Source organism: Delphinus delphis, chromosome 18, assembly GCF_949987515.2.
Source record: "Delphinus delphis chromosome 18, mDelDel1.2, whole genome shotgun sequence".
Lineage (NCBI taxonomy): Eukaryota > Metazoa > Chordata > Mammalia > Artiodactyla > Delphinidae > Delphinus > Delphinus delphis.
This window is the reverse complement of record NC_082700.1, coordinates 21,059,597-21,084,246: the sequence shown is the minus strand read 5'-3', so window position 1 is coordinate 21,084,246 and position 24,650 is coordinate 21,059,597. Positions and strand designations below refer to the sequence as shown.

The 24,650-nt window shown below is 49.8% G+C and overlaps 1 protein-coding gene across 1 annotated transcript; it reads right to left on the bottom strand.

The window, feature by feature from the left end:
- Nucleotides 1-1,763: 1,763 nt before the first annotated feature.
- On the bottom strand, nucleotides 1,764-24,131 carry ERICH6B (glutamate rich 6B). The gene is made up of 7 exons (XM_059996208.1): nucleotides 24,126-24,131; nucleotides 20,349-20,485; nucleotides 17,963-18,071; nucleotides 9,652-9,737; nucleotides 9,348-9,500; nucleotides 2,720-2,945; nucleotides 1,764-2,072 (listed from the first exon to the last, which is right to left on the bottom strand). The coding sequence occupies exons 1-7, from the start codon at nucleotides 24,129-24,131 to the stop codon at nucleotides 1,764-1,766; spliced, it is 1,026 nt and encodes a 341-aa protein (XP_059852191.1).
- Between the last annotated feature and the right edge of the window lie 519 nt (nucleotides 24,132-24,650).

Genomic DNA, 24,650 nt, shown 5'->3' with positions numbered 1-24,650 from the left:
CTGTGTTAATGGGGTGAGTCATGTCTTCAGGTTTTGTGGAAGGAGAAAGACCAGGGAGAGGCACTGACGGATGATAATAAAGTGCCCACACCTGTGCAGCGCCAGGCTGAGCGCTTCACTGACGCCACCTGCTTTCATTCTAACTCTGCAAGGTGTGTTGGTGGTTGCCCTCCTGTTCCAGAGGAGGAAACGGAGTCCCAGGGGGGCTCAGTGCCGTGGCCAAGGTCGCACAGCTGGCGGGTGGTGGCACCAAGACCCCCACCAGGGCTGTCTGCTTCCCGGGCACACGTGGGAGGAGCGTCGGGGCTCTGAGATGCACGCAGGCTCGGGAGGATTTGTTTGCTGCGAGACGCGACTCCGGAGCTTCTTGTCTCCAGGGCCTGGTAAGAGAAGGGACCTCTGCCCACGCCAGCGGAGGTGTAAACTAACAAGGTCCCTAGAATGGCTGTGTCCTGAGTCAACCCAAGCACTGTGTGGCCTGTGACGGTCTGCTCCCCAGCGGTCACTACCTGGCAACAAAGTACCTGTTGTCTTAGCTGATGATGCTACTTGCCAACAAGGTGTGATAGTCACACGGGGGAAGTGACCATGCGACACCCCACTACTGCCAGCCTGACCACCCTGGTCCCACCCCAGGCGCGCAGTTGTCGGGATTTGGGGTGAGGACGAGACTTTGGTGAGCGCGGTGTGGGATCGGCTGGAGAGCGGGGCTGCGAAGGTGGGGCTGGGCTGGCTGTTCACAGCTGGGATGAGCTGGCTAATTGCTAGGCTGAGCCGGGAAGGAGGTGTTTCCTGCACTCTTGGTTCAGGCTGTAGTTGAGGCCATCCTGGGAAGTTTGCAGTGTCCCAGGGACATATAAAAGGCATGCTATCGGAGATTGCCCAGCTCCTGAGTCCCCCTTTTCTAGAAACTACTGCCCCTCTCCATGCTTGACATCGACTAGGAGCCTAAGACATAACCCCACCCTCCCTTCCCACACTGGATCACACCAAGGGTGGCCTCCTGATCAAGCCAGGCCAATAGAGACCACTGGGATCTTTTGAGAAAGACCAGGAGACAAAGCCATGTGAACTGAGATGCATAGAAAACACGTCTTTGGAACAAGACCAGTGTCGCAGAGCTGAGAACGAAAGTCCTCCTGGCTCCTGGGGCCCTCCCACATGCCAGTCCTTTCTGAGACCCATTGCATCTTCCATCCAGATCACACGTTTCCCATTTTGCTTTACCTATTTGAGTTGGTGACTGTAACCAGTGACCAAAAGGGGCCCAGCTATTGAAGAGAGTTTAAGTGTGGGTCCTTTTGGGCTCCTGGTGTGGGGGACTGGCTGCAGGCTGGTGCTGCTTTGCTGACTGGGCGTCCCTCTGTCTTGACGGGGGTGTTTGTGAAGCTACTATTTCTAGACCCATTTTACAGATGAGAAAACTGAGGCAGAGAGCTACTTGCCCAAGGTCACACAGCCAACAGTGGGCAGAGCTAGGCTTTGAGATAGTCTGTGTCCTGAGTCAACCCAAGCATGGGAAAGTCACAAAAGAACATCTGCACTCATGTGCAGTAGAAGCAAGCGGGACAGGTGTTGGCATGTATTGTCTGCTGAAACAATTGGCTTCTAATGCTGGCGGGGCGCATGATTAAGTCTCTTCTGTGCCCAGCCACAGACTCTGTCAGCCCCTCTCTACCCCTGAAAAACTTTTTTTTTTTTTTCTCCAAATCAAGGAGCTGTGATAGGTCCCAAATTACAAACCAGCTCCCACAAGATATGAACTAGGGCTTTGGGCGTTTCCTCGGGGCTTTGGACACCTCCACCTCCCGGGAACATTCAGCACGTGCCGAAGCAGCACAATTTGGTGACTGCCCCAGCTTGGGAGATGAGAGTTCCTCCTCCAACTCATATTGTCTTCTTGGCCAGATCTTGCTGCCCTGTATGAAGCATTCCAAATCAGAGGTGGTCAGTGTACTCAGGATCGTCCTCATTTTCCCTAGAAGGATCTGGATCTTCTGAGCCGTTGAACTGAATTCCATCTCCAGGACTGCTTCCTTCTTCATTTCGCTCAGCACCGCCGGGGTAATGTACTGTGGGAATTCACAGGCGGCTCGTGAGGATTAATGCTACCTGGGCGCCAAGCTCCCCCCGCGTCAGGATTAGGACCCTGTGGCCATGACCGAGCCTTCCCTGGAAACGTCACTCTCCAGGGCGAATCTGTGAACCCAGCCCTACCACCAGCAACCTTGCTGCTGCTTCCCCAAGACACTCACTTGGCCTGTGCCCGTGGCCACATCCCAACCTGACCCCAAACCAAAGGGTGGCCAGCTGCTGGGCCCTGGTGTGACCTGCCTTCCAAAGGCTGTGCCCTCCTGGGGGCGTCCAGCTTCTCCCCTTGGCTTCCCTAGCACAGCAGGAGAGTGAGGCCCTCATGGTGTCTGCCTACGAGCCCCACATCCATCTGGGGCTCCCTTGGAGCGTGTCTGGGTCTTGCTGGGATGAGAATGTCAGTTTCCTCAGCTCTGAATCTTATGTTAAGTGATAAGTGTTCGGAAGTTAAATGATTGCTTTGTATATGGTCAAGCATCAGGTCAGGGAAGGGGGCCTCGTTTCCCTAGGGGTTGGAGTGTTGAAAAACATGGCCTGGAGGCCTGGGCGTGGACCAGTTCAAGCCAGCAGTGGCCTGCGTGCAGGTAGTTCCCCACCTGGCAGGAGACGTGGGGAGTTGAGACCTTACCTTGTACTTGGTGCCTAGGTTTAAGCAAATGTGCTGCTGCTTGTGGATGAAGCGGAAGATGATCTTATCCTGGCTCCTTATTTGTACCTTGATGTACTGGTTGATTTTCAAGGAGATGGGCTGGACGGGGGGTGCATGGATGTGGAGGTTCAGATCCCACCAGTTCCAGGCCTTCTGGTACTTGTCTCTGGTGAAGTAGTATCCCAGGTTTGGGCTCAGGTTCAACCTAGACCAAGAAGGCATCAGTCAGCCACAGCACTGGGCCACGGGGGCGAGGGCACAGCCTCTCCCAGGGGTGCAAGGCCGCCCCTCCTTCCCTCCCTCCCACCCGTGCTCTTTCCCCCCAACATGGGGCCTTGGCAGGTGGGAGAAATGCCAACAAGGAGGTGAACCCATCTAGGTGCAGCCCTTCGGCCCTGGCCTGTCCATGTTCAGCCTCCTCTGGTGCTCCTGGCCCCTCACACCCAATTGCTCCTTTCCGTTCCCGGGTCACACATGCTCTCGAACTCCTCATGGCTTTGCCGTGCTGTTCCCTCTGCCTGGAGAGGTCTCCCCACCCTGCTTGGCGTGGTTCCCTCCTGCTTATGCTGTAAGCCCCAGCTTAAATGTCACCTCCTCAGAGAGGCCCTTCCTGAAGCCCTGAGTCCCGATATGACTATCTCCATCTCTTTGTTAATTTCCTTCCTATGATTTACTAATACACATTGATTCTCTTTATTTGGTGTAGTTGGGTTCTGTAAAGTTGCCTCAAACACAGAGTTAGCGAATACTGAACCACTGCTCCCTGGGGAAATAGGTGTGTGTATATATCACACAGATAACCGTACATACTAGAAACAACCCATCCTGGTAGATTCCAGCCGGCGGCCCCAGAACTGAAGCTGCTGGTGCCACGTGCCCTGCTCCTCCTGGCTCCATCCTCTGGTTCCCTCGTCAAGAGCTGAATCAAGAAGGCAAAGCAGCTGGGAATGCGCACATCAGGCAACTCAAATCCTTCAGTGCTCTGTGCGTGTTTGTGACTCTATGTGAAATGTGTGCGTTTGCATCTTTCCCCGGGGAGCGATGGTTCAGGGTTTGCTAGTTCATGTTCTGCAGACCTTATAGAACAGAACTATCTCGAATAATGAGAATCGACTGGGTTTGCTTATCATCCGTCCGTCCCACTAAAATGGAAATGTAACTTGTGGTCCGGAGGGAAGGGTCCACCTCTGCCTGGCTCCCGGGTGGCCCCTGCCCCGCACTGCGCCTGGCGCCCGCGGAAACAGCTGTGGGTGAGCGAGGGGTGGTGGGCTCCTCCCTCTTTCAGCCCAGGCCCTGCTCTCCTTTGAGCCGTCCCTTCCTGGCATTTCAAGCCCACCATAGCCCTCCGCCCTGGCTTCTGGTTTTTGAATCCCGCCAGGGCCGTCTTGAGAATTGGTGCTGATGGGTAGCAACTTCTCTCGGGAGCCAAATGCAGAAGGGAAGAGAATCTGGGACCTGGGTTAGTCAGGAGAAGGTAGGGTTTGGGGGAGCCTGGATTACTCAGACCACCTGCCAGGCCTCGTCTGGGGTGTTCAGGGGCCTTGTAGGACGCTGGGAGGGAGAGGCCGGCTCAGGCCTGCTAACGGCTGCCTTGTTCACTTCCAATAAGGAGAACTTCTTCTGGTCACTCCCCAGCGCTAGGTCCTCCTGTTGCTTCCCACTGCCCATCGAGCCGAGTGCAAACTATTAAGTCCCTTCACCATGGGGCCCAGCCTGTCCAACCACATCCCTCTTTACCTTGACAAGAGGCTGTGATGCATTAAAAATGGATGCATTAAAAATGGATGCATTAAAAACCTGGGCTCTGGAGCCAGAATTTCTAGGTTCATAGCTTGGCTCTGCCATTTGCAAGCTGTGTGACCTTGGGCCAGTTACTTAACCTCTCTGTGCCTCAGTAAAATGCAGATAATAACAGTGCTTTACTCATAGGGTATTTGTGAGGATTAAGTGCCTGTACAAAGCAGTAAGTCGTTGAACATTAGGATCTCCTTATTATCATTGATGGAGAGGGCAAAGAGGAGTCTTCTTTCACTCTGCAGGGGAGCGGATCCCCGCTAGCTTCTAACCCTTTGAAGCCTCCCATCAGAATTTTTGCACGAGGCCCTCCCCATTTCCCAGGGTTAGGATCTGTCTCAGCCTGGACGTATCCAGTTCTGGGCTAAGCCTCCCTCAAGAAATTGGCGTCTAGAACACCCAGGAATGGTGTGAAATTGAAGGCTTCTTCTCAGGGGGTGTAAAGACCCAAACTGTGGAGCTGGCGGGACCCACCACCAGGGACCCCGAGTTTAGGCAGGTCTGGGGCCCTTGCTGTGTGGGACCCTGAGCTCTGGAGGGAGGCCTGGTCTGCGGTTCCTCAAGCGTGGGTCTGGAGGGTGGAGGTGATGCTTAGCTTCCACACAGCCGGCAAACTTCAGCCATGCCTTCTGTCTTCCCTGAGGAGATGGGATCAAAAAATGACCCGAGAAGTATTCAGTCCTCCAATCAGCTTGGCGCTCCATCCTTCCCAGGGCCTGTGATGCGAAGGAGGAATGGAGGCGGGGCTGGACCAGGGGAGAGGTGGGATTCCCCGCAGGGATGAGGGTCGGCAGGGCCCTGGTGCAGCAGCTGAATGTTCCCAAATGGCTTGGAGGGCCTTTGCCACAGGATCTCTCTCCCAGTGACGAGAGGCCTGCAGCTCTGACCGTGAAGTCCGTCAGGGGCCGAGTCCCTCTGCGGTGGGAGCAGTCTTCTCGGGTGCCACCACCCCTGCGGGCGGAAGCAGCTTGGGGCGCTCTGACCCGTGGTGTGAACTTTCAGGTGTGATGGGTGTGAGGCTTTACACAGGGACAGTCCCTCTCCCATCCAGGTCTCTGATGCCTGAAATGCCATCCGTGGAGCCACTTTGGTTGAAGTCAAATGAGATGAGAGCTTGACCCAGAGAGAGAAGATGCAGCTGCCCTTGGGAGAGGCAGTAAGAAAGCCTTGGCAATGAACTGCTTACAGCTGAGCGCAGGGAGGCCGCCTGGGGCCTCCCGGCCTGTGCGCAGAGCTGCCGATCCCTGTCGGGGTAGTCGGAGTAGGAGCGCTTCTCTTCTCCCACTCAGTCTGTCCGGCCAGCAGCAAGAAGGAAGGGCAAGAAAAAGCAACAGTGACACGTCTGTGGAGGCTCTCCTGCCATGGGGGCCCCTGACGGGCGGCGGGTGAGAGCGGAGGCCCTCGGAGGCCCGGGCCCTGGCCTATGGCCCTGCAGGCAGGATGCTGCCCGGGCCCCTTGCTAAGATTTTCGGAGCGCACTCTGAGCAGAACCGATTCTCTTTCAACATCCCACAGCCTCTTGGTTGTAAGCGGCCCAGTTTCCCCGTGAGGGAGGAGTCCAGGGTTAGAAAGGGAGGTATGTCTCCCACTCTGGAGAATCAGGAGCTGTGAAGTGGTCAACACAATCTCCGAAAAACTTCCAAGGCAAGAGGTCTGCAGGTCCCAAGGAAAGAGACGGGAGATGAGAAGTTAGGGGCTCCTGGGCCAGGAGGGGACCACGAGGCGAGTGCCTGGGCCTGGAAGCTGGGCTGCCCAGAGGAAGAGAGGTTGAACCACTGGTCACTGCTCTCCCCCAGGACAGGACCTCTGGGCCCATTTCCTCATGGAGTTGAGGCTGTCCTGGAGTCCCAGGAACGGTCTGTGGTGTCACACAGCAGCCGCCCCCTGGAGGGGACGGGATGTATTGCCTCGGAGTCCCCTGTCTTTATCTTACAGCCCCGAGTGGGTGCCACAGCCCTGGGAGACGGGTGGGCACACTGGCCTGGGCTCCAGCACCAGCCAACCCCTACAATCCCCTGGGAAGCTTTTAAAGAATGCAGATCTCCAGGCCCCGCCCCAGACCTACAGAATCAGAATCTCGAGGCGGGGGGCAGCCATTCCCCAGCTCTGAGCACCATCGTTCCCCTTGGGTTTTGATGCGCTGGGATAAGATGTTGTTTGTCTTGCAAACTTTATTTGATCATTTAAAAGAATGCTTTACTTCAGGCTGGGTCAAAATTCCATAAAACTGCTCGCCTCTGATTTTATGTATGGCTTGGGGCGAACGACTCATCATTTTCTCTGTCCCTAAGTTTCCTCAACAAGAATGTGAAAGTAGATTTTCCCTAGGTCTCTTGTGGCCATAAAATTTAAGTGTCGTTAGGGAGAAGAGGCCCTACTGTATGTAGCAGATGCTATTGGAGATAATTGACTGAGTTTCTGGTCCCCACTCCCAGATGCTTCTTGTATCCAGTACTTTCTTCCCCCTTTTAGACATCAATTCCCTTCTTTAAAAAATTTTTTTTCATTGACGTAGAGTTGATTTACAATATTGTGTTAGTTTCAGGTGTATAGCAAAGTGATTCCGTTTTATATATATTTTTTCAGATTCTTTTCCATTATAGGTTATTACAAGATATTGAATATAGTTCCTTGGGCTACACAGTAAATCCTTGTTGTTTATCTGTTTTATATATAGTAGTGTGTATCTGTTAATACAATACTCCTAATTTGTCCCTCCCCCTACCCTTTCCCCTTCGGTAACCATAAGTTTGTTTTTTTGGTCTGTTTCTGTCTTGTAAATAAATTCATTTGTATTATTTTTTAGATTCCATATATAAGTGATATCATATAATATTTGTCTTTCTCTGACTTACTTCACTTGGTATGATAATCTCTAGGTCCATCCATGTTGCTGCAGATGGAATTATTTCATTCTTTTCTATGTCTGAGTAATATTCCATTGTGTAAATATGACACATCTTCTTTATCTGTTCATCTGTTGATGGGCACTTGGTTTGCTTCCATGTCTTGGCTATTGTAAACAGTGCTGCTATGAACATTGGGCTATATATTTCTTTTTGAATTATGGTTTTCTCAGGGTATATGCCCAGGAGCAGGATTGCTGACTCATATGGTAGCTCTATTTTTAGTTTCTTAAGGAACCTCCATACTGTTCTCCATAGTGGCTGCACCAGTGTACATTCCCACCAACAGTGCAGGAGGGTTCCCTTTTCTCCACACCCTCTCCAGCATTTACTGTTTGTAGATTTTTTAATGATGGCCATTCTGACTGGTGTGAGGTGATACCTCATTGTAGTTTTGATTTGCATTTCTCTAATAATTAGTGATGTTGAGCATCTTTTCATGTGCCTATTGGCCATCTGCATGTCTTCTTTACAGAAATGTCTATTTAAGTCTTCTTCTTTTGATTGGGTTGTTTATTTTTTTGATATTGAGTTGTATGAGCTGTTTGTATATTTTAGATATTAAGCCCTTGTCGGTTGCATCATTTGCAGGTATTTTCTCCCAGTCTGTAGGCTGTCATTTCGTTTTGTTGATGGTTTCCTTTGCTGTGCAAAGGCTTATAAGTTTGATTAGGTCCCATTTGTTTATTTTGGCTTTTATTTCTTTTGCCTTGGGAGGCTGATCTAAGAAAATATTGCTATGATTTATGTCAGAGAATGTTTTGCCTATGTTCTCTTCTAGGAGTTTTGTGGTGTCATGTCTTATATATAGGTCTTTAAGCCATTTTGAGTTTATTTTTGTGTATGGTGTGAAGGTGTGTTCTAACTTCATTGATTTACATGAGGCTGTCCAGCTTTCCCAACACCACTTGCTGAAGAGACTGTCTTTTCTCCATTGTATATTCTTGCCTCCTTTGTTGAAGATTAATTGACCATAGGTGTGTGGGTTTATTTCTGGGCTCTCTATTCTGTTCCATTGATCCATATGTCTGTTTTTGTGCCAATACCACACTGTTTTGATTACTGTAGCTTTGTAGTATTTCAGACATCAATTTCTATACAAAGTGCCCTCCAGGAAGGGCAGATACCCCTGAGAACAAAGTAGTCAACTAGGAAATGGTGTTGAAAAACCTCATAGCAGAGAAAATATTCTTAAAAACCAAGGCCTGGAGAATGAAAATCTTTTTTTGGAATTAAAAAAATTTTGGCCTTGACTATCAAGAAGTATAAAGTTGGTTCAAGACAATATGCATTTCCCACTCCATGACCAATTAGAGCAGAAGGCAAGGGAGAAATCCTGAAAAGACAGAGTTCTTAAACCAAAGAGGTGGAGAAAAATTCTGAAGTGACTGAATTACCTGGAATTGGTAAGATGAGGTTTCCCACCATTACCAGAAATGGGAACATAACAACTAAGTTAGTTACAATGAAATATTTAGAAGTTATGTTTTTAAAATACAATACACGCCCCTCCAATGCACTCACCATACCCTCCTCTTAGAGGCACCTGGAACAGAGGGTCACTGGGTCTTTCTAAGGTAATTCTCATGAAGTTTGATTCTTAAATGATATAGAGAGCTGAAACCAAAAGGGTCCCACCTTACTGGGTCCATGATTGCTATTTCCTGGCGGGGAAGCAATGGTGCAAAAAGGATAGTGTGTCATCTGAGGTCAGGGACCTGTCTTACTGGCCCATCATGATACCCCTCTCCCCATGTGTGAGTCGGATGAATGAATTCATAAGTGAATGAGAGACAGAAAGAGAGGCTTACCCAGAGAGAGGACAGCTGTGCAGACTGGGAATCAAAACCTTAATCACACTGCTTCTTCTCGGGGAGGGGTGTTTAAGACTCATGACCCAAGCTTACCAGATGTTTCCATTTTCATCATAGAAGGTGGCATGGCCAGAGTTGTTGATAAGGGCCCGGACACACATATTTTCACTGTCTTCCAGAATGATGTATGTGAACTTTCCCTCTTTTATACTGAGGATGAGCATAGCCAGGTGTCCTGATGGATAACTGGGAGATGGTTAAGGCACAAGTAGTCCCTTGGGGTCCCCTGGAGAGGGCAGAGCCCTGCGGAGGACGCAGACCCCAGTAAAACCCATGCCCCGGCCCCGAATCACAGACTTTTCAGACATCATATGTGTCCCTGTGCTCCAGTGGATACTATATCTGGCCTGATCCATCGGGAAAGAGAATTTGGAAGACAATCTCACTGGGGTAGAGAATGATTTTTGCATCACCTTGATGTACCTAGGAAGAAGAGACAAGCCTGTGAAAAGTTCGCAGGGGCTGATTGTCCCTAATCAGAGCATGGTGTTGTCACTAGAAGGCTTGAGATCAGTCTACTTACTCTCTGATTCCCATGTGCCACCCACCCATCACTCCCCCACCCATAACCACCACCAACTTGCTGGGGATTCCAGGTGGGTTTACCTGTCTATGTGACAAGCAGGCTGAGATGGATTGCTCTGTGCACGTGTGTGTGCAGATTTTATTTTATTTTTTAAAATTTATTTATTCATTATTTATTTTTGGCTGTGTTGGGTCTTTGTTGCTGCGTGTAGGCTTTCTCTAGTTGCGGTGAGCGGGGTCTACTCTTCGTTGTGGTGCGCAGGCTTCTCACTAAGGCGGCTTCTCTTGTTGCAGAGCATGGGCTCCAGGCGCACGGGCTTCAGTAGTTGTGGCACATGGGCTCAGTAGTTGTGGCTCGCGGGCTCTAGAGCGCAGGCTCAGTAGCTGTAGCGCAGGGGCTTAGTTGCTCCGCAGCATGTGGGATCTTCCCGGACCAGGGCTCGAACCCGTGTCCCCTGCATCGGCAGGCAGACTTCCAACCACTGCGCCACCAGGGAAGCCCTGTCTTCATTCTTTATAGTATTTATACCTTTTCTTTTTTGTTTTTCTGGATCAACGTTGCCTGGAGATTTGCCTGTTTTACTAGTCTTTTTAAAGAGCCAGCCTTTTGGTTTGTTTATTCTATTTCTTTGCTTTCTAGTGTATCAATTTCTGTTCCTATCATTATTTTCTACACACGTCTTCTTTCTGTGGGTCTTCTATATTAGTCTATTTTTCTTCTAATTCCTTGAATTGAACATTGAGCTCGTCGATTTCCATCTTTCTTCTTCTTCTTCACAATCCTCTTCCTCCTCTTCTTTAATATAAGCATTTAAAGCTATAACATTTCTCTCAAAATACTGTTTTAGCTCTTTCTTCCAAGTGTAGATACTTACCTTTTATTTCATTCTGACTCCTTTCAAATTTTCGATATGATTTCCTCTTTGACACACAGGTTATTTACAAGAGTGTTTTAAAATTTGCACATGTACCAGTTGCTTTTGGCTATGTTATTATTACCAATTAAAATCCACCGGGTTAAGAGAGCAGAGTCTATGTGGCATCAGCTCTTTAGTGTTTTCTGTGACTTGTTTTGTGGCCGAGTGTGTCATCACTTATTGTAGCTGTTTCACTTGTGCTTGAGAAGGATGCCTGTCCTCCAACTCCCTCGTGTCCCCATCAGGCATTAAAACCCAAGCCCTTGGGTATCAGGACAGTTCTTCTGCTTCCCACCCCTCCCCTCCACCAGGACACACCCACCTCACCCACACTCTTCTCGCTCTCACTCTTCTCGTTTTCCAGTTTCTATTTCTGGTATTACCTCCCGCACTTTCTTATACACTCTGCGTTTCAAAGGATACTTTTAACATTTTGTCTAAGTTTCCCAGGTGTTTGTAGCAGGACGCCTTTTGAAGTCATCTTGTATCCCGTGTTACTCTAAATAGATGTCACATCAGTGGTTTTCGAGCTCTTAATTTTAACAGTTGAAGAATCCTTTGTTCAAGAGAGCTCACAACAGGATGCCAAAATCCGAGACAATGAAAGAAAGAGGGGCAGCTGGTTGAGGAGCTGCTATGGGCTCTGCAGGGTGTGGCCTTTAAATGCCCAGGAATCTCTCTGTGAGGTGATGATGATGATCCTGGAACTGACTCTTGTCCCTACCCAGCACTGCACTCAGCACTTTACTTCCATGACACAGTGACCCAATGGAGGAGACACTGTCATTAATCCATGTTTAAGAGAGGCTACCTGACTTACACAAGCCTATCCAGTGAGAGGGGAGCCAGACTCCCACAGTCTGCCTCCCATCCCTTCCCCCCCACCCCCATGGAAACACACTGACTCTAGCCATTAAGCTCCCAGCCACCTGGCACATTTACTCTGCAAATCACTGCTCTCTCTCTCTCTTTTTTTAAACCTAAAAAAAGTGCTTTATAAGGATATCCATGGTTGGTTTCTTCCTTATCGATAGCTCGTAAGAAGCTTCTAGATAATGTTCACGGGAGAGGATTTTGTATTTTAGGTCTTATTTTCAAAAGCCACCTGAAAGCCGGAATTTCTCAAGATGCTTCCTTCTTGTCAAATTCACTTGTCATGGAATGACATTTTCCTAATGATAAGGACACCGTGAGCAAAGAAAAATCTCTGACACAGAGGTAGAGTTGTCACATTTTCTCTCACTGGGAAATATATCATAAATAGCACATCTAAAAGCCCAAATCTCATCACTATTGGCTTGGGGACAAAGTATGAGGTTAAGAGCTAAAAGTTAATAGAGAAGAGACTACATCTCTGGCCTTCCTTCAGTTCTACTAGAGGGAAAACAGTGCCTTATAGGCAGGACCCTGAGCTATGAGACAGCTGCCGTCTGTCTGTGAGTTCTCCCTACTGCTGTCTCTCTGTCTGCCCCTGAGCTCTCCCTGGCTCCTGTCTGTCTGTGATCTCTCCCTGACTGCTGCAGAGATGCTGGCTGGGCTGGATTTTGCCTGAACACCAGCACACACTTATAAACAGTGCTACCTGACTCAGCAAACTACTTGGAATTTATTGCCCCTTTGTAAAAACAAAAAACAACCAAATGTCCCACTCCTCATGGGCCTTTTGGGCAGCCTACGTGAATGGTGGGTTAGGCAGGATCCTTTGCTTAGAGATCTCGGGGAGGACCTTCCCCCTGGCTGCAGGAAGGACATTTAAAATTGGTTGGGAGACAGATGCTCCAGGAACAAAAGCTCCAGGGCAGGACAGAGTGGGGAATGGGGCTCTAGGCACATGGGCTTCAGTAGTTGTGGCATACAGGCGCACAGGCTTAGTTGCTCCGCGGCATGCGGGATCTTCCCGGACCAGGGCTCGAACCTGTGACCCCTGCATTAGCAGGCGGATTCTTAACCACTGCACCACCAGGGAAGTCCCTCTGTGATTCCTTTTTCGATATAGATTTTAAATTTGTTAGGGGAGGGACCTATATATTATATGTTTCCTTTCCTCTACTCCCAACCCCACCCAATTGCTTAACGTAGGCCCTACAAGGAGAAGAGTCTCAACAACCCCTAGTACAAGTCCTAGTGAGTCTGTGATAACCCATACACTCAGAAGTGCCTCTATACATGGGACGTATTTTTCTTGTTTGTATTCATGTTGTGTATTGGTCCTGACAGCTCCCTGATGGTGTGTGTATGTGTCTTACCTGGGCCAAAAAAAAAAAAAAGCCCCGTGCAAAGTGCAAACACCAACTGCCACACTTACCTTAATCTTGCTCTTTATCCAGCCTGTGTGTATTTCTAACGTCTTCTTACGGCGAACGAGACGACGAGATTGTTTGACTACTTTCTCAGACTCATCTTGTGGTGGTAGATTACATGCATCGAATGTGAAAGTAGTCTCCGTAGCCCTTTGCTTAGATAAGTCTTTGGTAGAAAAGAGAAAGAAAACTTAGATCTGTTTCTCTCAGGGCACCAAAGAGAGCTTGAGGATTTGGGATATTGGCCATATTTCCCCAAGCTCTCTTATTTTTTTCATTCATTCATTCAGCAGACATTTATCAGGGGCCTATGATGTGCCAGCTTAGTGCCAGATGCCAGACACCACGGTGAAGACCACCCGGTCCAGGCTTGGGGATGTGAGGGGTGACACACCAGCCACATGCCAGTAACAAGTGTGGCTGCTGATTCTGTTAATGGGGAAAAAATAGGCTAAAGTGGGGAGTCATTAAAAAAAAAGGAAACATGCTTGTTTTAACTTAAAACAGAAATGTGTACTAACACATCATTTTTTTTTTTTTTTTTTTTTTTTTTGCGGTACGCGGGCCTCTCACTGCTGTGGCCTCTCCCGTTGCGGAGCACAGGCTCCGGACGGGCAGGCTCAGCGGCCATGGCTCACGGGCCCAGCCGCTCCGCGGCACGTGGGATCTTCCCAGACCGGGGCACGAACCCGCGTCCCCTGCATCGGCAGGCGGACTCTCAACCACTGCGCCACCAGGGAAGCCCCAACACATCATTTTTAAGTGCAGGGCTCTGTGGTCATTTTTGCTTAAACCCCATTCATAATTTATTATCTGTAACTTTCAGTTTTGGCAATTTCTACATAGTATGAGTGCAGAATTGTAGACTTCAAAAAAATGTCTGTATATGCCCCAATCTTCTGTGTATGTTTGGTCCACATCTTGTTCAAAGCAGTTTTTTTAAAGCTATTTTCTTATTAAGTCATCTTAAAAGCATTGCACTTAGTTTTCGCAGCAACAGCAAGTTTCTTTTTATCTTCATTTTGGTCCATTTTTATAACAATTGAAGTTGGGGAGTAAACCCGTGAGGACCACCGGGGGGAACAATCCCCGCTCCCAGGGACCCTTGACGGGTGTCCGACCACCAGGGGGCGCAGCGGTAGGAGGAGCTTCCGGCGCGGTCGGTATCAGTCAGGACGCTCTTCCCCGGAAGAGGGCTCGGTTCCCTCGGCTACTAGGTTTGGGGGAGGTCAGTTAAGAGAGGTTGGTTGTCCCACCACTGGGGCCAACACAGTGTTGGAGGAGGTCTCGGAGAGAACGTGACCGCCTCTCGACCAGCGAGCTGGCCGGGGCAATGGAAGGCTCCCCAGCCCCTCCCCGTCCTTGGAATGTACGTTCTGCCCACGGTTCCCACAGTGCGAGCCCTTTTCAAGGACGCAGCGTTGCGAGCAGTGTGCTGTTGAGCCCATCTGGAGGGATACGTGCCTGAAGCCAGGTAAGGCCTCCATCTAAACTTTAAGGTTCTCGTGGGCGGGGGTGGAAATCTGCAAGTCTTGCGCCGTCCAAGACAAGCGTCGAATGTTAAGTGCTCTTGCTTATTAAACCTGCCACCTACCAATCTGGAGCGGGCTGCCTCTTTCTTCGGTCTCTCCTTGCCCTCTGCTTCCGGGGGCTAATTTCGAATTTCACCCGGGGGACCCCGAGGTTGCGAACCAACACAGAGGGTTGGTATGTGATCTACCACCATGAGAGCTCACAGGGACCGTATCCAGGCCTGGCGGTCGAGGACACTCCTGGTGGAAGTTTTCTCTAGTGTGCCAGGCAGAATTCCTAGTGTAAGCATGACATGGCTGAAGGCTGGTCTGGGACCGGCTTAGTGATGACAGGCGACTCAGGAGAGGCAGGCAGGGCTAGAGCATTCCTTTATTCACTCAGTAGATATCTGTTGTGTACTCATGTGCCAGAAACTGTCCTAGGTATCGGGGATGCCACATTCCCTGCTGCCTGTTCTAGTAGCGGAGATGGTGTTAAACGAGTGAACAGATAAAAACTTCACGTGCCAGTGGCTAGGAGTGCCCTGAAGAAACATTAAGCAGGTGAGAAGGATGGAAAATGATGTGTGTGTGTGTGTGTGTGTGTGTGTGTGTGTGTGCGCGCGCGCGCGCGCGCACGTGCAAGCGTGTGCACTGGTTTGTAAAGGGTAGCCAAGGAAACTGTTTCTGAGAAAGTAACATTTAAGCAGAGACCTGAATAAAGTGAGGGAGCAAATTACAAGGGTATTGGAATGAAGAGTGCTCTAGGCAGAGGACAGCACGTCCAAAGGCCCTGTGGCAGGGATGCCTGGCCCTGATGAATAACCAAAAAGCCAGTGTGTCTGGAGAGGAAAAAGTAAGGGCCTTCTAAGCCACATGGGGAATGTGGGATTTTCCTGGAGGCAGTGGAGGGCCAGTGAAGAGTTTTTAAAAGATTTTGCTGGAAACAATATGGAGAAAGGACTGAGAAAGGAGAGGATAGGAGTCAGGGACACTAGGGAGATGAGGGTGTCTGAGGTGGTGTCAGTGAGGATGGAGAGGTGGGGGTGGGGAAGGAGAACCACACCTGTGTGCACCTGAGGAACTAAAGGGGCTGCTCATTAGAGCTCACAGGGGGAGCTTTTCCTCAGGAAAGTGAGAGAGAGGTGGGCGGGGGCAGAGTCAATAAAAGACCTTTGTGGGAAGCTTGGAAGCGGATCTCAGTCTCCCTCCGAGGAGTCCTCCTCCAGTGCTTGCTTCCAGAGTGGAAATGATTTGTCCGGGGAAAAAGCAGATGTGAGCCCAGCTGCTGTTTCTGAGTATTAATTAGAAATTAATATAAAGCATTTCTGAACTGTAATGATAAAAGAGGACATGGACGTGCTTATGTTTTTCTCCTGTCAGAATGCTAAAATCATGGAGTTTCTGGTTTGTGCCATTTATCCAGCTCTGTCTCTATTAGCGGGGAGGCTTTAGGCTGCCTTTCTGAGCCTCAGTTTTCTTAAAGTGGGATCATGCTGCCTGCAGAGACCCATCAGGTTACTCTGAAATGATGTGGCACGGAGCCCGCTGCCCCATAGAAGGGCAACAGGCCTGTGTCCTCTACACGGGGAGCTGTGGATTCTGATGGCTCATGACACGAGCTGTGTAGTGATCGCCTTCTTTTCACCAGGCGAGCTGTCTCTGAATAGGAGAGGCTACCTAATCTGAGGGTCTCCGTGCAAAATGAAAATGCAGGGATCCTTGTTCTAAAATTGTTAAGGATTTCGAGACAGTGACAGCAGAGCCTTAAAAGCAAGCGCAGGGCCTTAAGTGTGAGGACCTGTGTGCCTGCAGGTCATGTGCCTGCGACGCCAGCCTTGGCTTGGAAATCGGAGAGTTCAGAGACGCGGGGCTGTGTGCCTGGGGTGTCAGATAGTGGTCTGGATCCTGGAAGGAAATGAGTTTGTATCTCAAAGGAGGCTGCGGGATTTCTTTGGGACTGGCTACAACCTGAACACGGAGGGGATGCCTCTTATCAATTAGAAATGTGTTGCTTTTCTGCATAAAAAGCTCAAACCTTGTAGGCCTCAGGTGTTCAGAGGAGCAGGGAGTGGGGCAGGGGTGAGGGGTGATGGTGAGGCACAAATGGGGAATCCGGTCATGTCGAATTTCACTCTCCAGTTAGAAGTCCTACCCGGGGCATGTGACGTAGAGTATCCTGAAAGGCCTTCATTTCCCAAAAGGAGGAAAAACTCATGCATACCTGCATCCATTTCAAAAACACTTATTGAGTGCCTACTGTGTGCCTTGCCAAGGAGTGAAAGACACAGGTGTCTTTGGCCCAAAGGGAACAGAAATAATAACAGGCATTTGTTGTGTTTCTGGCTGTTGAACATCTGAAACCCCCTCCTTGTTTGGGGGGTACCCCATTGTGTGAGTCTTGGTGGGAGGTAGGCCTGCCCGCTCTAGAAACTGAAGGTGGTCATTCCTTCTTCTGCCTGCCTTCTAACTCCAATGGGGACACGAGACTCAGGCTCAGAAGGCCCTTTACTTCCCCAGACACGCTTGCCTTTTGTTGCTCATTGAACATGTCATGGAGATGAGCCCTGGGTCTGACCTGAGGGGTGTTGGGCCTGAGTGTGGTTCATGCCCACACAATAGCTGGGTGATCTCAGGGAAGTCACTTATTCTCTTGGCCTAAGTTTCTTTACCCATCTTCACATGGTTTTGAAGATTAATTTGAATCCGATAACTGGCCCGCAGCAGTTATTCCATAGGAGTTAGATCAGGGGCCTACACTGGTATGGGGACAGGAGCTCTTCCTTGAGAGGGAACCTGGGGCTGCGTCCTGGCTCAGCAAGAAAAAGCACCATGATTGATTAGGTGTGTCTGCCGTGGGTGTTGCTGCCATTTCTACGTTAGTTGGATCTGGTCGTCCGAAAGATGTTCCATATGGTGGTTTTGAGTTTCTGAATTAAGTAGCCTGATGGCTTAGGCTCTTAGGCTTTTTGATTAGACCCAAAAAACTGGCAACCTCCATGATTGGCACAACTTAACAGCTGGACCTCAAATGCCTTCAGTATCTGGTAAAGGGGCTCTTTCTTAAACTTTGTGTTAATGACTTCTTGGACACCGCCCCCCCCCCCAGGCAAATCTAGGTCAGATCCCTTCTTGTGTGGTCCCATAGTACACCCCTCCAACCATACCATCAACCGTTTTATGTGCAAATTCCCTGATTTCTTGGCTGTCTTCACCTCCTGCCCTCCCTCTCACCCCCAGCACAATCAAAGGATGAACCCCTCGAGGTTTATCCTTTGTCTGGCTTGCTCTGTGTTTTATCCCCAGCAGCTGAGACCGTATCAGCCCAGTAGATGCTCGGGTGAGGAAACAAGCATTTCTGGACACGGCAGAAGGTGGGAGACAGCGAGACGCACCCAGGAGAGCCGGGCAGCGGGGGTGGAAGGTGGGTTAGGGTTCTTACTTTCACGTTTCTTCATAATCCAGAGGATTGTTTCCTTATATTTTCCAAAATTTTTCTTCAGCCTAAAAGGAACGTGACTCATCTTTAGAAGCTGAGACTGGATTCATGTTTCCATGTCATGCTGCACCGTAGGCCATGCTAGGGCCTGCTCAGCCTTTTCATAGGTGGAGGGCGGGCTGGAAGGCTCTGCCTTCGGACCCAGCTTTCTTCCAGTCTGTACTCAGGAATTAAGGGCCAGCACATGGTGCTGTGCGTCCCTCCTGGCCTCTGACTGGCCTTCAACTTGGGCCCCTGGGCTGACCCCCAGACCTTTCAAAATGAATTCAGTGGGGGTCCTCCTGGGAGCGAGGCCAGGGCTGGGAGGCCCAAATGCACGGCTGGCTCCGTGAGTTAAGCTCGTGCAGCTTGCTTTCCCTGCGGCTTGTGCCTGTTTCAGCGAAGGCTGTTTGGAAATAGCTTAGAGAAACAGCATTGTCTGCGAACCGGACAGAGCCACCTGAAACCCCTTCGCATTTAGTAGGAAAATTTCAAATACACTCACTCAAAAATGACTTATCATGAAAGCCACATTAAGGCACAGCTCTTCAAAAGGATCACGCCCTCAACCCCCCTCTCATGTCAATAGACGAAGGGAGTCATCCTGGCATTAAAGTGGCTTGGACTGTTTTACTTCCAAACAAGGGTGGTCTCCAGAGGCAGCTGCCTTTCCTGGTTCTCAGATCAGAGCCCTTTTGGAAGGGAATCTGCCGGAAGGAGTGAGCCTCCCAGGCTTAATTGGATCAGAGAGGAAGGCCTTTGACAAGACAGATTTTAAGTTCTCAGTTCAGAGTCCTTGAAGAGAGCATAATAATTTAACCCCAAGCAACCTTAGGAAGCACATACCCTTTGCTGGAAAGGGCTGGACTCTTTTGTCTGGGGGAAAATAGAGGTTTGCTCTTTGTACTTTAGGAGCAATTGCGGAACTGGAGAATGAGCTCTTCATGGCCCATTTGTACCAAGTGTTATTTATTTGCAAGCGCTTTGAATGGAATTGAAGCAGTTACCTTGCCTACCGTCACCTGTGAAAGAGTAAGGCCGGAGGAGGGGGTGGGGTGAAGCCTGTCCGGCCGGCTGAGAGCACGATGCCACGTGCATACAAGAGTTAAATTCCAGTGAGGGGATCCAGCCAGAGGCATCCAGGGCCCTTTGGGCAAGTTTCCTCCCTTAGCTCTTTGCCCACCTTTGCAAGCTAGTGGAATCCTTACTAGCTAGCTCCTCAGTGGTAGAGACTGGGTTACACACTACTGTACAGACCGGCACACAGGAGGTGCTCATGAAATATTCATTGAGTGCAATTAGGTTAGAATGAGCCTCCGTTATAGGCTTAAATGGGAAAGAAGGGGAGAAAATGTAACATATGAGAGAGGGTACCTTACAGGGGTGTTATTTGGGATTTGTTTTTTGCCGCTGTATGAGGATCTGAAAGCTTGGATGTTCTTTGTGTTTTGCATTGTGTATTCTGCCTTCCCTTTTCCTAGAGAAGCCTTAGGGTTCTCTGGCCCTAGGACTCTACTGAGCCCAGAGCAGAAGTTGCTGGCAGTCAGTCTCTCCCTGATTTTTGTGAGAGTCTCCATTCACCAAGGAGGTTATGCAGGGCACCCCATCCTCACAGCCTCATCCTCAACCACTGCTGGGGAGTCTGCCGTAGACCCCCTGGATGTCTGACCATGTACCTTGTTCATCAAGGTTTCTGACAGCTGGATAAGTGAAAGTCCAGGCTTCCATGTACCCCAGTCTGGATGTACAAACAGGGTTCTGGAACATTTTGAGACCTGGAGTCATGCCAACTAGAAAGATTGGGTGCCAGCAGCAGGCTGCAATAAACTTATCATTCCCCATTCCCAACAGGGGCTCTTGCCATGAATCCCAGGGCAGTGAGGCTCAGGGCTTTTCCCCCTCAGGGAACATGAACTTGATCCTCCATTGTCCCCTCACTTCAAAGGCCCAGGGGTCTGAACCTTGCTTCCCAGACTTGCGTACAATTCACGGTCCCTTCAAGACTTTTCCTGCCCTGGATTTCCAGCATCTGTCACTGCCCATCTTTGATCCTATCCTGCACATCCCCTGCTCATAGATTTCTTTGCTCCTGAGTTTTGGCAGGCAGCTGGACCATCCTGTCCCCTTGACCCCTAATCTTACCCTTGTCCTTGTGCATGGCTTGTGCCTGCCCTTTGACTCAGGGGACCTGTTCAACCCTGGCCTTACTCTATTCTCTGATGACCCAATTTACACTTTCCCTGCTGCTACCACTGGCCTACCTGCACCTACTGACCGATAGCTCCATCTCTCCAGTCACTTACAGAATTCCCAGTTTCCTTCTGGTCTCTCTCTCCAGATGACGGGTCAGGGGAATGTTAATATCCTCCTCCAGTTCACTGCTAGCCGCCATTTCTCTGAGCATGGTCCCGAACACTGACTGATAGGAGCTGGTCACAACCTGCAAAAGGACCACAGAATGAAGTAGCCAGAAAATGGGAATTAACAGTTAGTTAATGATCACTTTTGTGACTCTCTAAGCTGCCAGAGGAGATTGCAACATGTTATTCGAAAAAGAAAAGCAGTGGGAACAGTAGGGTGGCTAGCAAGATTGGTTCCAAAGACTATTTCCATTACGGTCACACCCTCTTCTCGTTCTCCAATTCCCTCAAGAATTCTTTTTAAATAGTAGCATACCAAGAAATCGTTTGAGAGCATAAAATTACCCTCTTCTGACAAATGTAGAGATGGCTCTAGAACGTAAAAGTGCTTCCATGCCTTAAGAGCATAACAGCCTTTTTGAGTTCCAGGAATGGCCAAGCTCTCAGTGGTTGGTTATTTATTCATTGTGAAGGATAACAGTCTTCAGGAAAGCAGAGTAGCACCTAGCACGTTCTTGTAGAGGATGATTCTACCTTTAAAGATTCTTCCAAAGTAATGACATTGCCAGCTCCTTTTTTATTTTTGTAAATTTGATCATTCTATCCCAAGTCCATGCTGCTAACCAGGACTGACCCATAGGTGGGTCCTCACAAGAGTTCTTCTTTTGGATCCCTTTTGGTCGAAGGTGAAGTTTGACTTGCCGTCCAGGAGAACCCTGGGTCTGTCATGTTGCCCTGCTCACCTACAGGTCGAGGTTGTTATGGTGGTTGTTCTGCATCTGATGATGTGCAGTCTGCCATTCACTTACAAGCCTTCTATCGTAAGTGGAAGACCACAGATCCGAAGTTGCATGCGACCTGGGGCAGATACGAGAATGGAGCTTGTGATTGGCTGGGTTTTCTAGGTTGGGGAAAAGCTGGGGCGTCTCAGGTCTGCCTTGTGTGACTCCCAGCCTCTGCGTGCTCCTTTCCGCATTGCTGGTGTTCAGTTAATGAAACACGGCGGCCATCAGACTGAAGAGGCTGTAAGGCCGTGGTGCCCTAAGTAAGCAAACCAAAGCCTAGGGCCATAAATGCCTCAAGGTTAGGAAATCAAAACCCGAGGACAACCAATCAGAAGCAGCAGGCTTTAAGCTGCGGCCAATCAATAACTTCCTTGCTTTGCTTCTGCATTTTCCCTGTAAGTCTCTCCCCAGCTCCTATTGGTGGAGGGCTCTTAGCCACTTCCGGTTTGGTGCTGCCCGATTTGGATCCACACAGGCTCAAATAAACTCTTCACTTTTTTTTTTTTTTTTTTTTTTTTTGCGGTACGTGGGCCTCTCACTGTTGTGGCCTCTCCCGTTGCGGAGCACAGGCTCTGGACGCGCAGGCTCAGCGTCCATGGCTCACGGGCCCAGCCTCTCTGCAGCATGTGGGATCTTCCCGGACCGGGGCACGAACCCGTGTCCCCTGCATCGGCAGGCGGACTCTCAACCACTGCGCCACCAGGGAAGCCCTCTTCAAATTTTTAATAGGCTTCAGTTTATCTTTTCATACGGGAATGAGTCAGTGCTTCAGGGCAGGCTGAGGTGAAGGCTCTGGTGTGGCTACCCCTGCCTCAAGTTCTTCACTGTTGACCATCCCTCCCTTGAGGTGCAGTGATAGCCTGCTGGCCCAGGCCAGTGGTCTCTCACAAGCCCTTTGGATTCCATGATTTGTTCACCAGAAGATATGGTTCCCGCTGGCGGGGCCTGGTCGAAGTTCTCGTCCCAACCAGGCTGTGCTACCCCGCTCCAGCGCATGTGCCCTCCTCGGAGGCTCATCCCGTTTGCTTCCCCAGCCTCTGGAGAGCTATCCTCATGGTCACGGTAGGGGTCTTGGACCCCCAAGTGATGACTTCTCCCATGCCCTGTGACTGCTCCTGGGTGAGTCTCTGGTTTTTCCAACCAAGAGCGTTTGCACAGCAGGTGTGTGATGCACGCGTGTATCCTACAAACAATTCAGACATGTATAGGGAACTCAGAGCGGCCAAGAGGTTGAATTGTCAGAATAACCGAAGTCTAGGGTGATAGCCGCATCCGAATCCAGGGGCCTCAGCCGCCTCTCCCAGTGGCTTGTGGTGTCCCCCGCCCAGCTGCAGGTACCATGTGGCGTTGACTCCATTCCTTCTGTCCTGCTCGCTGGCCCCATGTGTCCGCAGCGGCCACCTATGGCATTGCTTAGAGAAGCAGTGCTTCCCCGGCTGGACAGCTGCCTATCCGCAGATTGCCACTAGCTGGGCCGCAGGTGCTGCCTCATTATCCTCCTAAGCATCGATCCTTGGAAGCAGAGTGGTATAGACAGCAAGGGGGAAAGTATCCCCCTAACTCTCTGCCTCACTTTGTCACCTGGGCAAAGCCCCTGAGATGGCAAAGCCCCTGAGACGGCAAGGAGTGGTGCTTGTGACCAGGGCTCCCCTGCACAGGCTGCCTGTCACACGGAACCCTCCCAGCGTCTGGTCTCATCCAGAACCTTGCACAGCTCCGTGGGAGATGTTCCCTCTGCCTGTGGCTGCAGCTCCGCCAGACACAGCAGAACCTCAATTGACAGGCGCGCTGAAGGTTTCCAAATAATTTGTGTCTAATTAAAACAATTCCTTTCAATTTCAACTCTTGCTGAAAAATCTTTCTAAAATGCCTGAGCTTACTTTCCTGTCTTAGTAAATCCAGTGCGGTGAATCAAAGTTCAAGTAATCTTTTTTCCTCCCTTTGACATGGTATTTCAATATTTGAAAAGCAGTTCTTATTCATATAATGTGTATAGGAGCATGTCTGGAAAGTGAGGAATTTAGGGCTAAATAGGAACTGAGACCAGAGAATTTTTCCAAATAAAATAAAAGCAAAAAGTGTATAAATGCCTAGGGTTTTTTTCCCCCCCCTTTTTTTTTGTAAGTTTAGAAAAATGTATCTGCTTAATCTTGAGTTCCAGGGACACAAGATTTCACTCTTGTGATTGTAGTTAATACCTACAGTCCTGAGAAAATTTGTTAGTTGTAGGGGAAAGGATGTATAACCTGAATCAACATGCATTGGAAGTGTTAGAGGTAAGTTGACGCAGGAAATTAGAGCCACAAGCCTGTACAGGCAGGCAAAAAAATTGTCCAGTAGGGCTTCCCTGGTGGCGCAGTGCTTGAGAGTCCGCCTGCCGATGCAGGGGACACGGGTTCATGCCCCGGTCCGGGAAGATCCCGCATGCCGTGGAGCAGCTGGGCCTGTGAGCCATGGCCGCTGAGCCTGCACGTCCGGAGCCTGTGCTCTGCAACGGGAGAGGCCACAGCAGTGAGAGGCCCGCGTACGGCAAAAAAAAAAAAAAAATATATTGTGCAGTAAAGACAATGCAACATGCTGTAGATGTAGGCTTATTCAAACAATTGGGACTTCCCATGGTGTCTCTGGTTATTGGATACAACTCGGAAAGGACAGCCATTAAACTTCCAGGGCTGGTTCTGTGCCCCTCTGAAGAGTGTGGGAACAGGACTCCGATTTGGGGGAGATGCTCCACTGCTCTTTGTTGCAGTGTCTGCACTACAGACGCTGTTGTCCAAAGTTTCTGTCCTGCTGGGCTGCCCCAGGCCTGGTCCTTTAGTTGGAGACAGCAGGCTTTTCTTGGGGCTTTTGTTTGTGCTTGTTGGGGTTTCTGGTCGCTGTCTTTCCCAGCACCCAGTCGGATAAATGAAGCAAAAAGAAAACTCAGGAAACTCACCGCCATGTCGTTCCTTGGGTCCCAAGGTCCCTAGCCAGTCTGCCTTCTTCTCTCCGTCTTTTAGAAGCTTCTTGTGTTTGTTTTATATATAATGTATAGGGTTTTAAGCTGTACTTAGTGGGAAAATTACATTTAGTCCACCTTTCCAGAATCCAACATCATTTTTTTTTGGCTGTGTTGGGTCTTCGCTGCTGTGTGTGGGCTTTCTCTAGTTGCGGTGTGCGGGCTTCTCATTGTGGTGGCTTCTCTTGTTGCGGAGCACAGGCTCTAGGCATGCGGGCTCAGTAGATGTGGTTTGTGGGCTCAGTAGTTGTGGCTCACGGGCTTAGTTGCTCCATGGCATGTGGGATCTTCCGGGACCAGGGCTCGAATCCGTGTCCCCTGCACGGGCAGGCGGATTCTTAACCACTGTACCACCAGGGAAGTCCCAACTTCATTTTTACATAGGGTTTCTGCAAAGGACGATTTGCCTTGATATCTAGGTATCTAGGTAGCTTACATGATTTGTTTCTAGCTTTGCTGCCT